The sequence below is a fragment of the Propithecus coquereli genome, unplaced genomic scaffold, assembly GCF_000956105.1.
Source record: "Propithecus coquereli isolate 6110/MARCELLA unplaced genomic scaffold, Pcoq_1.0 Scaffold39, whole genome shotgun sequence".
Lineage (NCBI taxonomy): Eukaryota > Metazoa > Chordata > Mammalia > Primates > Indriidae > Propithecus > Propithecus coquereli.
This window is the reverse complement of record NW_012149618.1, coordinates 1,171,567-1,184,635: the sequence shown is the minus strand read 5'-3', so window position 1 is coordinate 1,184,635 and position 13,069 is coordinate 1,171,567. Positions and strand designations below refer to the sequence as shown.

Sequence of the window (13,069 nt, the reverse complement as noted above, 5' to 3'; positions counted from 1 at the left end):
GGGGCGGCCAACAAAGCCATCGCCCCCTTCCCCTCCCCCCAGACGGGCCGCTACTTACAGAGCTTCAGGGCCGGGGCTCACACCTGAGCTGGACCGCAGAGGGGCTGCACCTGGCCTTATGGGTAGGTTCCTGGACGGAGCCCTGGGGAGACTGGGGGCGGGGAGGCTGCAGGGCCGAGGGGAGGATATCCGCAGCCCTCAGTTTGAGAAGAGTCAAGTATGCCTCCCCGGCCCGCAGGAGCTGCGGCGTCCCTGCCTGGCCTGAGTGCTGGAGATGCTGACTTAGTGCTGGCGCACCTACTCCCTGCTCAGGAGCCCCAAGCCCTACTCCTCACTGGGCTCAAGTGTCACCTGGTGCTCCCAGGGGACAGGAGGAGCAGCGGGCTGGGAGTCTGGGCAGTGGTAACTGCAGGCGCTGGTTGAGCGGGGCTGGTGGACCACGAGTTGGTTTGGAAGCTGCTTTAGCTGAGCTGCTGGCAGATGGGTGCCTGGCATTTCCTGGTTGACCTGTATTCCTGGCTAGGGGACCAGGCTGTCCTCAGGGCCCTGCCAGCTTGCAGCCTCCTGAGAGGGACAGCTTCCTCTGCTGCGAGTTCCTGGAAGCCACCCGGCAGGCAGCCAGAAAGAAGTGGTTGGGGGTGGGAGGAAGCAGGGTGACCCTGACAGGGGGTTGCGGGGGCCAGCCTGAAGCTGGCCTGTGACACCAGGATAGCCTAAGGCCGCGTGGGCTTGGGGGCGGTGGCGCTCAGACCTCTGACCTTTGGAATGGGAAGTGCTGAGTCGCTGCGGGAGGTGGAGGCGGGACAGCTGCCAGAGGAGATGGAACTGGAGGATAGACAGTAGTAGTCAGTGGAGTTACCAGTGGCTTTCCCAGGCTGGCCAAACTCTGGGCCAGGTGGCTTCTGAGGAATGGTGTAGTGCCCCTCTTGGATCCTGCTCAATCTCTTGGCCCCTCTGTGGGTGAGGAGCCATCAGCCCAAATGGCAGAGCCCTGCGCTAACCCTCTCTCTCCTATTGTTTGCCTGGGCAGGAGAGCAGGAGAGAACGTGGAAAGGAGGATGCTTTCCCGAACTGCCCCGGGCAGACTATTCTAATGAGCCCCTCCCCCATGCAGCCTCGCCTCTGCCCCTTCTTCCCCTTTACTTTGGCCTCCTGCTGCTAACCCACCTCCTTCCTCCTTCCCCCACCCCTGCCGCCCTTGTCCTGATGGAGGCCCCTTCCTCCTCCGCCAGCCCAAACCGTGCTGGGTGCGTGTTCTGCACCAAGTGGGTTGGGGATGCTGAACAGCTATCAGCAGCGGCATCTGACAGGCTGGGGGAAGTTGTGGGGGAAGAAGAATGTTCAGGAACTCACTGTGGAGGGGTTGAGGAGAGAGACAAAGGGGCTGTGGGGGAGTGATGATGGTGGTGTCAGGCACGACTCCCTTCTAGACCTGGGGAGCCCGGGGAGGAGCCCGCGCCCACCCGCTGCCACTTGCTGTGGAAGTGATGGCGGGTCCTTTTCCCTTCCTGCCCTCTGCCACCTCCACACCTTGTGGTGGCTGAGGGGCCTCATCATGCCTGGAAACAGGGCCTTTGGATCATCCCAGCAGCACCCTAACCTGGGTCAGGCATCCGTGCCTGAAGTTTGGGAAGGTGTGGTGGAGAGGGAGCAACAGCTAGGCACGGGTTTGTCTGTGTGACTGGTGTGGCCCCGGATCCCAGGATAGGAGGTAGCCTCCAGGAGAAGGGAACCCCTTCCCTGTAGACCCCATTGCATCCTCTTGTGGGTGAGGAGGTGATAGCTAATTGAAGGTAAGACCGAGAGGTCAAAGTCCGGACCAGGTGAGAGTGCACTAAGGAGGGCTGAGCAATTACTCTGCATTCTTCCACCCCCACCACCCGTGAGCTCATTTTCCCAGCTGTTTGTGGGCTGGGGGCAAAGGATGCCTTATCCCATTTTAGAATTTGTTGAGTCAGAGAAGGAACCAGGACTAACATCCTATGTTTTAGGAATCACCATAAGAAACAGATTTGGTCTGTGGCTCGGAGGCAAAGACTTGAAGATTGAATGAAATTAAATGAATCTACGAGACAGTACATTAGACCATTGAACTTAAAACAAAGGTTAACTTGGGAGCTTAGGATCTGGAGGGGATCCATTGATGGGCTTTGGGAGAGTCCTTGGAATCCTTGATATATGCATCAGATTCTTAAACAGATCTGAAAAGGTTACCAGAAGTCCTTTAGTCCAAATGCCTTTTTAGGTAGGATCAGCTCCGAAGAGAAGGGACTACTGCGAAGTCAGCTGCCAGTTTGTTGCAAGGCTAAGACAGGAGTGTAGATGCTCTGACTTCCAGATGGAGCTCTTCCTGATACTCCTTTCCGATACTTTTTTAATCTTTAGGATGGGTTTGCATTCACAGCTCTGGGCTCTTGTGGAAAGCTTCATGTTAAAAAGCATGTGTTAATAAAACATGGGATTTTTTTTCCCCTTTGAATCAGGTATGGTGGAAATGGGTGCAGAGCATTGAAGTTAGAAGGCTGTGTTTCCTAAATGCAGTGCAGGGTGAATGGTTCTCAGAGCTAAGTATCAAGGATTCCATTCTTCTTTATAGGGATCCTGGAGCAGGTTTCGAGAAGCAATGGGCATGAGGATCCTAGCCTGAAAGATGAGTGTGATACGGTGAAAGGATGGAGGCTGTTCAGTGGGAGAATACCTGGGGTTTGGATTATTAGTTTGTCGGTGGGATGGCAGAGAGAGTGCCTGGTCTGTAGTGCCGGCTCAGTAAATAATTGAAGGAATAAACATTTATGGATCTGAAAGGTGCACAGAGAAGGGGTAGAATCTGGTAACAGCGTACACTGGGTTAATCCACAAGAACTCGAGAATGGCCTGCGGGTTTAGGGAACAGGCAGGCGCTTAGGGAACTTTGTGGTGTTTGGGCAGGAGCTGGGGGAGATGTGCTCTTTAAACCCAGATCAGAGATTTCATCATCAGTGGACATCGCAAAACTTGAGTCCTGGTGTGGAAACCAGGAATGGAAGCGATTGATTGTCCAGAGAAATTGTGGAGGAAGAGAGATGATCCCATTTCTTGGTTGGGAATGTAAGACAGGAGAGGGTGGAGCCAGTATCTGTGCCTGACAAAGGTGCCTGATTGGTATTTCAATAGAATTAACCTTTCCGCATCTGAGGATGGGCAACTGATACTGATGTGCTGATGAGGGTGAGGAAGATTAGACTGGGGAGGAAGGTTTCCTAAGAGGCAGAAAAGAAGGCTAGAATTGAGTGGTTTGAGTTCATCTCCCAACTTCCTGTCTTTCCATTTTCTGTGGCGAGCCAGCTGGGGCAATGAGGAAGAACTCCTGTGTCCAGCCCCCTCACCTTCCGTCACCATCCCAGACCTCCACAGACGGGTTGAGAAGAGCCCCTTGAGCGTCAGGTGGCCTTGCCAACTGCTGGACGGGTCAAGGTGACTTCTCATTGTTTCCCCAGGCTGAGAAGAAAGCCAAGGTAATTGCAGTAATGAATGCTGTGGAAGAGAACCAGGGGTCTGGGGAGTCTCAGAAGGTGGAGGAGGCCAGCCCCCCTGCTGTGCAGCAGCCCACTGACCCCGCATCGCCCACCGTGGCCACCACCCCCGAACCTCTGGGGGCTGATGCCGGGGACAAGAATGCCACCAAAGCAGCCGACGATGAACCGGAGTACGAGGTGAGCGGCTTACTTCTCACCAGCCTTGTCCGGGGCTTCACACGCCAGCCCCTCCTGTCCTGCTCTGCTCACTCCATCTCTCACTGGCCGCTCACTGTCTCCACCTGACCCCAGGCCTCTCTGTCCCCTGGTTTTGCTCTGTCTTGCTTCGTTCAGATGGAGCTCCCTCCTGGCTGGCCTGCCCCCAGATGCCCAGGGCTGGGGTTGCCATGGGGGGATCAGGGTGGCAGGGCCTCGTGACCACTGTGTAATGATTTCTGCTCCTTGGGGCTCCAGGACGGCCGGGGCTTTGGCATTGGGGAGCTGGTGTGGGGGAAACTGCGGGGCTTCTCCTGGTGGCCAGGCCGCATTGTGTCTTGGTGGATGACGGGCCGGAGCCGAGCAGCCGAAGGCACCCGCTGGGTCATGTGGTTCGGAGACGGCAAGTTCTCAGTGGTGAGTCGTGGGGTTTAGCAGTACCCTGGGGGAGAACAGGTCTGGATCCCACGGCCTGTGGTCTTGGCTGGGGGCAGTCTAGAATTGGGGTGGGAGGAATGGGCTCTGCATACCCCCCCTCTGCATGTGGGAAGAAGCCCGAGAGATGATTAAGTTGCACCCTGGCTCAGAGAGGCCGCCCGCCCGCCTGGTTTTAGCCGTCAGGAAACCCTTGACTAGAATCCCTTTCCCACCTACATTCAGGTCCTCCTGATTCTGGTCCAGACTCCCCTTTCGCATCGGGTAATTATTTATCAGTGCACCTGGCCCTCTTAAGGGCTGAAGCTGACTTTAATGCCCCCGACCCCTGGCACTTGCGAGGCACGTGGTAGGTGCTCAAGTGTGGGGAGCAGCAAACCAGGGGCCGTGCTCATCCCTCCAGGTGTGCGTGGAGAAGCTGATGCCGCTGAGCTCGTTTTGCAGCGCGTTCCACCAGGCCACCTACAACAAGCAGCCCATGTACCGCAAAGCCATCTACGAAGTCCTGCAGGTGAGCGTCCCTCCACGGAGCCCGGAGGAGGAGCTTAGACAGCAGGCCTGGAAGCCAGACTGTGGTGGTCAGGCCCGGGCAGAGCCTCCTTTTGCCCCCAGCTTCTCCACCTCATTCACCTCTTTCTACACTCTTCCTCCTCAATGGTTCTTCGCCCACCTCTTGGTACCCTCAAGTCCGACTTTCCTGCCTCCCAGCCCAGCCTGTCCTGACGCACACCCCGCCCCCACATGTTGCCCTCCAGGTGGCCAGCAGCCGCTCCGGGAAACTGTTCCCAGCGTGCCATGACAGCGACGAGAGTGACACTGCCAAGGCCGTGGAGGTGCAGAACAAGCAAATGATTGAATGGGCCCTTGGGGGGTTCCAGCCCTCTGGCCCCAAGGGCCTGGAGCCACCAGAAGGTAAATGCAGGTGCCCGGCGTAGCTTTCTGGGAGCCCTGCCCACCAGGGGGACCCATGCCAGGGCTGGGAAAGCCATGCTTAGGGAGAGCTGCTGAGGTCTCTGCAAAGAAGCCCAGTGGGAATGGCCAGGGTCTCCCTCACCCTGGGGTCAGCGTTGGCCAGTGCTGCTCTGGGGCTCCAGGGTTACCCACTCTCCATTGTCTTGCTGGATCCTGGGAGGTGGGGCAAATTGGGGACCCAGCTGTACCCCACTGTAGGCAGAGGAGGGGAAGGGAGAGGACTGGGGCTTCCTGTCATCCTGTAACTGTGACCTTGTCACCTGCTTTCCTGATCAGAGGAGAAGAATCCTTACAAAGAAGTTTACACAGACATGTGGGTTGAACCTGAGGCAGCTGCCTATGCACCACCCCCACCAGCCAAAAAGCCCCGAAAGAGCACAACAGAGAAGCCCAAGGTCAAGGAGATTATCGATGAACGCACAAGAGGTAGTTGGCCTGTTTCTGGAGAGAGTAGTGCCAGGAGGCCGGCATTCCGAGGAGTGGGTGTGGCCCTGGTGGCCTCCTCTGATGCTGGCTTCCCTCCCCTCTGCAGAGCGGCTGGTGTACGAAGTGCGGCAGAAGTGCCGGAATATTGAAGGTGAGTGTGTGGCCTGGGCGTTCTGGTGCTCCCAGTGTGGTGCCAGCCACGGAGTAGCACGCACTTAGGAAGAGCCCTGTGATGTTACTCAGTGATGGGGCCTGTCTTGCAGGTCCCACCACCTCCAACCTGCTTCACGCACTGTTTGTCTTCCTGGTGCTATGGTTTTGCTTTCCGGTCAATGGCATCGGCTGGTCTTTAGGGTTTGGGACACCCCAATGAGTCAAAGAAGGGTGACCCTTCTTGGATTTGGTTGAACTTGCCTGAAGATAAGCTTTTGGCTTCTCATCTTTCCTTACTGTCCCGCATCCTACTTCTGTCTCCCTTGGCCTAGTGGTGGTGTATGTGGCTTGGGGCCCGGCAGGATTGGGGGCAGGGGCCAAGACTTGAAGACTGCCCCAGGAATACCTCTAGAGTGACTGAGCCAAGGCCCAGTTCTCACGAGTGGGTTTCTGTCCCCTGCTCTAAGAAATGAATGGCCTCCTGAGGCTGGGGACACTGTGCCTCCCTTTTCCATGGGGAGCTCTCCCAGACTCCTCTCTGCCTCCTTTCCTGGCTGCTCCAACACACTTCTTTTTTGTAGCTGTCTGGGGCTGGGCTCTGGCCTGGGTGGGAGGAGCCCTTGGTGGTGCTCACTCCACTCACTCTGCTCTCCAGACATTTGCATTTCTTGTGGGAGCCTCAACGTCACCCTGGAACACCCTCTCTTCACTGGAGGAATGTGCCAAAACTGCAAGGTAGGGGCACACTCGCCCCAAGAGGTGTAGTTGAGGGCAGCCCTTGGTCCCTTGGCCAACTACGTCTCCTGCCTTTGTGGGCGTGTAGGGGGAAGGCACCTGGGTGGGTATGACAGAGACCTCAAGGTTTACTCTGGACGCAGAGGATCCTCATACATGGGTCCTTGGGCTTCAAGCTTTTGAGTTGCTTTTTTTTTTTTTTTCTCCTCTGAAAGATTATTTTCCCCTCTAGAATGGGAACTGCCCCATTTTAGTCCCCAGATGTGGGCAGGACTCACAGTGTCACAGTCACTAGTAAGAAGGGGGTGGGAACTGGGTTGCCATGTCCTTGGGAGCCCCAGGAGAAAAGCCTCACGCCCACAGGAAGGAAGAAGGTGGTGTGCCCCTCCCTCCCTGGCCTTGCTCTCACGTGCCGCTTTGGTTCTGTCCACTGTTGGGGGGACACGTGGTTTCCCCTTCCCAGATCTGTGATTCGGGCCTGACCCAGGCTGGGCGGGTGGTGGGATCATGTCTCCAGGGCTGAGTCAAGGTTCCAAGAAGCCAGGTTTGGAGCCTGCCTTCACCCTGGCTGTCCTGGTCCTGCCCTGGTGGTTTCTGACCCTCTACGCTGCTCTCTAGAACTGCTTCCTGGAGTGCGCATACCAGTACGATGACGATGGCTATCAGTCCTACTGCACCATCTGCTGTGGGGGGCGTGAGGTGCTCATGTGCGGGAACAACAACTGCTGCAGGTGAGGGCTGCCGCCCCGGACCAGAGCTGGCCCTCCCTCCTTGGCCAGGACCTGGGCTCTCACTGCCTGCCCACCACGCCCCTCCAGCTGTGCTCTGGACTGGGTGCTTCTGTTCCAGGCGGCACGCCTTGGCAGTCCTGGATTGGGGCTGGGAGTCCCCTCTGCTCACTGGGCTTCCTTCCAGGTGCTTTTGCGTGGAGTGTGTGGACCTCTTGGTGGGGCCGGGGGCTGCCCAGGCGGCCATTAAGGAAGACCCCTGGAATTGCTACATGTGTGGGCACAAGGGTACCTATGGGCTGCTGCGGCGGCGGGACGACTGGCCCTCTAGGCTCCAGATGTTCTTCGCCAATAACCACGACCAGGAATTTGTGAGTGCTGGGCTTGGAGCGAGGTGTTGAGCTCTTTGCTGAGACTTGGTGGTGGTTTGTGCAGGTCTGAGCAGTCTGGCTGGAGGGCCAGCCCTGGTCGGGGGGTCTGTGGAACACCGCTGGGCATTCACCTGACCTGTCGTGCTCACTGCTTAGGACCCTCCGAAGGTTTATCCACCTGTCCCAGCTGAGAAGAGGAAGCCCATCCGGGTGCTGTCTCTCTTTGACGGAATTGCTACAGGTGAGGGGCACAGGCCCATGAGAGGTGCTGGCCCCTCTGTTCCTAGGATGGGGGAGCCGTTGTGGGGAGGGACACTAAACTCTGGCAAAACAAAATGATTGTTAACATCACAGCTGTTAAAATATTACCCTAAAGAGAAAACTTTTATGTGAAATGAAAAAGTACACAGTCGTTGGACAGGGGGTTTGGCCAAAATTAAAAAGTAAAAATACTGTCCTGTTCAGTGGGCACCTTCCTTAACAAAGGAGACTCTGTGGCAGGGGATATAGCTATCATCATGATCAATGAGGATTTCACAGAGCTTTGGACAGACTCGGACTTAGTGACCCAAACACAAACATACACAGTTCTGTTGTGTTTCACTTATACACAAGCTAGTATAAAGAAGCCTTATTTAAATCACCTGTTACCTTTTCACTAATATTTTGGTATTTGTCCTTTAGATTTTTCTGTGTGAGTGTTTATATAATCATCCATATAAAGATAGGTAAATTAAAGAGGACAGGAAATGCATACCGTCTGGTTCCCTGCCTTGTTGTTACTATGGCCACTTTTTCATGTCAAGAAATACACAGCTGGCCGGGCGCGGTGGCTCACGCCTGTAATCCTAGCTCTCTGGGAGGCTGAGGCGGGCGGATTGTTTGAGCTCAGGAGTTCAAAACCAGCCTGAGCAAGAGCGAGACCCCGTCTCTACTAAAATTAGAAAGAAATTAATTGGACAACTAAAAATATATATAGAAAAAATTAGCCAGGCATGGGGGCACATGCCTGTAGTCCCAGCTACTTGGGAGGCTGAGGCAGGAGGATCGCTTGAGCCCAGGAGTTTGAGGTTGCTGTGAGCTAGGCTGACGCCACGGCACTCTAGCCCGGGCAACACGGTGAGACTCTGTCTCAAAAAAAAAAAAAAAAAAAAAATACACAGCTATATTTATTTATAAATGCTGTGTAGGATTCCATTGAGTGAAAGTCCCATCATTTACTGAACTAACCCCCTATTAGGTCATTCACTATTTTTTTATTATTGTAAGCAGTGCTGTGGCAAGTGTCCTTATACATCTTTATCTACTTAAACCATTAACTCCTTAGGAAAAACTCTTAGGAGATGCTGGGTTACCTCACAGGCACTATTTTTTTGAGGTGGCTCTTAACGTTGCCAGAAAGCCTTCTGGAAGGTTGTACTGCAGTGTATATCCACCCCCTGCCCTGCCGCAGGCCGAGGGCTTCCCAGTTCTTAAGAAAGAGATATATCTCCTCAGAACTTGTGCCCTTATCTCATGAGAGGGAACCTTGGCCGAAGGGTCGCGGTGGCTTCGCAGGCCAGAGGTTCTGTTCTCATCTCAATGCTGATGTTCTGTAAACCTGCAGAAGCTGATTTATAGCTTTCGTTTCCCAGGCTAGAACCTGGAGGCCTTCCTTAAATCACATCACAACCCAAGGCGCTGTAAAAGCTCCTTGGTGGGGGGATCTCTTGGGAGCAGTAGAAATGGGGCCTCTGTACCTGTGTCTCCTGAAGCTCTTGGGGTCTGTTCTGATTGTTTCCTTGCGTCAGCTCAGCAGGCGTGGATGGAGGGATCGTGGTAAGGAAGTCAATGTAGTTAGTTGGCTCAGCAGGAAACGTAGTGAGTGGGGCCTCCTACTCTGTCTTGAAGACCATTTGCAATCCAAGAGAGGGGCGGAATGAGGAGTGTATAAACTGCTCTGATGAGGTGACAAGGGATGCAGTGCTGGGGGCTGACAGGGGAGGGGAAGGGGAGTCCAGGGGGCATTTAGGTTGAGTCTTGAAGGGCAGGTAGAATTGCAACAGGAGACAGTAAGAGGGTGAGGAAGGACCAAGATGTAAATGTAGAAACAACAAAGATAAGACCCCCAAAAAGGTCATCTGCTGTTCTCCCTAAATCCTGAAGCCACCCGCCCTCTGGTCAGTCTTCCTGGGCTTTGACCACCCAAGTAGGCCACACTAGGCTCGAAACAGCCTTGATGTACTTATCGATATTCCAGTTTGACCCAGAAGGGGTTCGAGGCTGCTCTGTGGGTAGGGCTTGCGCTTGCAGCTGACCCCAGGAGTCCTGGGTCGCCGGAGGGCTCCCCTGCTAAGACCAAGGTGCTGGGGAGATGGCCGTGAGTGACAGTGCTCTCTGCCGTCCGACGCAGGGCTCCTGGTGCTGAAGGACCTGGGCATCCAGGTGGACCGCTACATTGCCTCGGAGGTGTGTGAGGACTCCATCACAGTGGGCATGGTGCGGCATCAGGGGAAGATCATGTACGTCGGGGACGTCCGCAGCGTCACACAGAAGCATGTATGTCAGTGGGACATGCCCTGCCTTCCCTCCCTGCACACCGGCTTCTGGAGCAGCCCCCTGTCCCCTGTCATTTGGTTCATTTGCTCCCTTCCTTTCCCCTTACCCCCAGCCTCTCTTTCTCCTTATCTTCCATTTTTCGTCTTTGCCACTCTAAAGTGGGAATTGGGGAGCTTGCCTTCTCAGGCTCCAGCTACTCCCTGGGCTATTTTCAGGGCCCTTTCTACTTTGTAGAGTGCAGTGGATTGGGTGGTTCCTCTGCTCCTGATGTTTTCCACAAGAAGCTTTACCAGCCTCCATTTTTCTGGGGGGCTCTGACAGTGTGCCTCTGCTCTTCCAGTTATCTGGGCCTCCCTCTGAAACTGTAAGCCCTCTGGAATCCTGAAGGGCATTTGGAGAGCATTCCGATGCCCAGACACTGCCTAAACTGCTCAGAGCGCAGGGTACCTTCAGACTCAGCGTCTGCCTAGACCACCTTCCAGTGAGTGGCTGCATTTCTTGCCTGGTTTCCCTGCTGGCCTCAGAGATGACCCACGTTGGTCCCCTCACTTCTTGTTTAGGAAGCTGAGCCCAGACAGCCTCAGAGACTTGCCCGTGGCTGCACAGTGGGGTAGTGAGTAGAGCAGCCGGGTCTCCTCTCCCATGCCAAAGGACTTTTTTGCCAAATTCACAGAAATTCCTCTTTCTTCCTTTGTGCCTCTGTCCCTGGACGGCAGGCCCATCATGTTGCCTTTATCCTCCCAGATCCAGGAATGGGGCCCATTCGATCTGGTGATTGGGGGCAGTCCCTGCAATGATCTCTCCATCGTCAACCCTGCCCGCAAGGGACTCTACGGTAGGTGCCGTCCTCACCCTTCCACCTTCTGAGCTGGTGCTTCCGCACTTAGGTTTCCTCCTTGGATACTTCTGCCCTGGGACAGCTGTTCCCAGTGACCCTGTCTGCCCTTGCCCTCCCCACGCCCGAGCCACACCACTGTCTTACACAGACAGTCCCCAGCTGATGGCTTTCTCTTCCGACCTCTCAGAGGGCACTGGCCGGCTCTTCTTTGAGTTCTACCGCCTCCTGCATGATGCGCGGCCCAAGGAGGGAGATGATCGCCCCTTCTTCTGGCTCTTTGAGAATGTGGTGGCCATGGGCGTTAGTGACAAGAGGGACATCTCGCGATTTCTCGAGGTATAGCCAGCAACCTTGGTTTGGCCAGCTCACTAATGGCTTCTACCTTGGACTGCTGCTTTATCCCTGTCTCATCTGCATTGTGGAGCTGGGGACTGGTGACTTCTGCTTTGCAAGGGCCTGTTTGGGAAGCTCCGGGCTTCCCAAATACAAGGGGAGCAAGCCGTGTTAGAGGCCCACCTCAGAAAGAACTGGTGGTCCCACTCTAATAGACGGTATTGTGGGTGTGGCCCTCGGGTTGAAGGACCTGTCACTAAATCAGGTGGGGTTCTGGGGTTGGGCAATTCTATGTGGTGTTACGCTGGGGGACCTCTGAGATGCCAAAATCAATTTTCCCTGACCAGAAGGACTCGTCCTCACTCCCTGGCACCATGATGGATGCTTTACAGCACCTGAGAAGAAAACATGGCCTATCTCAGTTTTTATTCCTTAGACGAGTCCCAGTTTAGCTCTGAGCCAGGTTTGAGCCATGCGCAGAGGACCTGCTACCAGAGGCACTCCTGGTGGGCCTTCTGCGAGCTCGAGCCCATGCCTCATCCTTGGTCAGTAACCCTTCAAGCCATGTTCTGACTTTAAAATGTGAGCAGGTATCTGTTTGGCTTGTAATAAGGACGTATAGTGAACACACCTGCACACACTAGAACTGTCTTTCTCAGAGCCTCTGGGTGGTCTGGAGCCGCATTATCCAATATGGTAGCCACCAGCCACATGCAGCTATTTAAATTAACATTAAAAATTCAGTTCCTTAGTCACCCTGGCCTCATTTCAAGCACAAAATAGCCACCTGTAGCTAGTGGGCTTGTGGCTACTGCATTGAACAGTGCAGATAGAGAACATTCCCATCGTCGCAGAAGTTCAGCTGGACAATGCTGGTCTAGAATGTTCCATTGAGAGCATGTGGAATGTGGCTAGGTTTAATTCCAGCTTTTCCTGGAGACTTCAGGCTATCGCAGCGTGTGGTTCCTGAGAGAGAAGTAAGAGCCTTTGAGGCTTCAAGGCTCTAAACCAGCAACATTACCCTGAGATGTTTAATATTCCTCCTTCTCTCATCTGTAAACTATCTTCTGTTTTCTAGTCCAACCCTGTGATGATTGATGCCAAAGAAGTGTCAGCTGCACACAGGGCCCGCTACTTCTGGGGTAACCTTCCCGGTATGAACAGGTTGGTGAGAGTGCCTAGGCCTGGCGTGGCTATGGGTCGGGGTCTGTAGGCAGGACAGCCCGGGGCAGGTGTGGGGGGGTCCCTGAGTGGGCCCTCTCGGGCTGACCTCTGCTAAGTGGCTTGCTGCTCTGCCACATTCTTCTTTATTTCCTTTTCCTCGAGGAAGAAAGGGGAGTCAGGTATAAAATACTCGTCTGAGCAACCAACAACTAGTGATCTTAAAGCAGGACCTTGAAAATTTACAAGTGCATTCGTGCTGCTGAGTTACAGTTGGTTCTCCTCCATGGGTGATGTATCCGGAGCCAACTGGTCCCTAGATGCTCCTGGGGTAAAGCTGTGGAGGCTGTCACTGGGGTTGGCAAAGGGCTGCATCCTGCTCTAGGAGAAGGGAACCTTGAAGCAGCACCACGCAAGTACGAGGGTTCTGCTTAACTTAGTAATCACACACTTTGTTGGCTTTAGGGCCTTTGTCGGAAGGATTTTCTTCATTTAGTTTGCACAGATAAAGATTTTCGCTGGGGCCGGGCACGGTGGCTCACGCCTGTAATCCTAGCACTCTGGGAGGCCGAGGCGGTTGGATTGTTTGAGCTCAGGAGTTCGAAACCAGCCTGAATAAGAGCGAGACCCTGTCTCTACTAAAAATAGAAAGAAATTAATCAGACAACT

General features: G+C 54.6%; 1 protein-coding gene across 2 annotated transcripts in view; it reads left to right on the top strand.

Annotated features, from left to right (window-relative positions):
* DNMT3A (DNA (cytosine-5-)-methyltransferase 3 alpha) overlaps positions 1–13,069 on the top strand; it is a 94,895-nt gene that overhangs the window by 78,263 nt on the left and 3,563 nt on the right. The window contains exons 1-15 of one of the 2 annotated variants that reach the window (XM_012652546.1): positions 2,650–2,664; positions 3,477–3,692; positions 3,969–4,127; positions 4,549–4,656; positions 4,901–5,057; positions 5,394–5,543; positions 5,650–5,694; positions 6,352–6,431; positions 7,050–7,162; positions 7,347–7,530; positions 7,687–7,771; positions 9,923–10,068; positions 10,813–10,903; positions 11,094–11,242; positions 12,318–12,403. In XM_012652546.1, the coding sequence (XP_012508000.1) occupies positions 3,507–3,692; positions 3,969–4,127; positions 4,549–4,656; positions 4,901–5,057; positions 5,394–5,543; positions 5,650–5,694; positions 6,352–6,431; positions 7,050–7,162; positions 7,347–7,530; positions 7,687–7,771; positions 9,923–10,068; positions 10,813–10,903; positions 11,094–11,242; positions 12,318–12,403 (1,739 nt within the window). In that variant the 5' untranslated portion in view covers positions 2,650–2,664; positions 3,477–3,506. Of the gene's footprint in view, positions 1–2,649; positions 2,665–3,476; positions 3,693–3,968; positions 4,128–4,548; positions 4,657–4,900; positions 5,058–5,393; positions 5,544–5,649; positions 5,695–6,351; positions 6,432–7,049; positions 7,163–7,346; positions 7,531–7,686; positions 7,772–9,922; positions 10,069–10,812; positions 10,904–11,093; positions 11,243–12,317; positions 12,404–13,069 lie in introns of those variants that run through there. The other variant, XM_012652545.1, reaches the window with a different exon arrangement.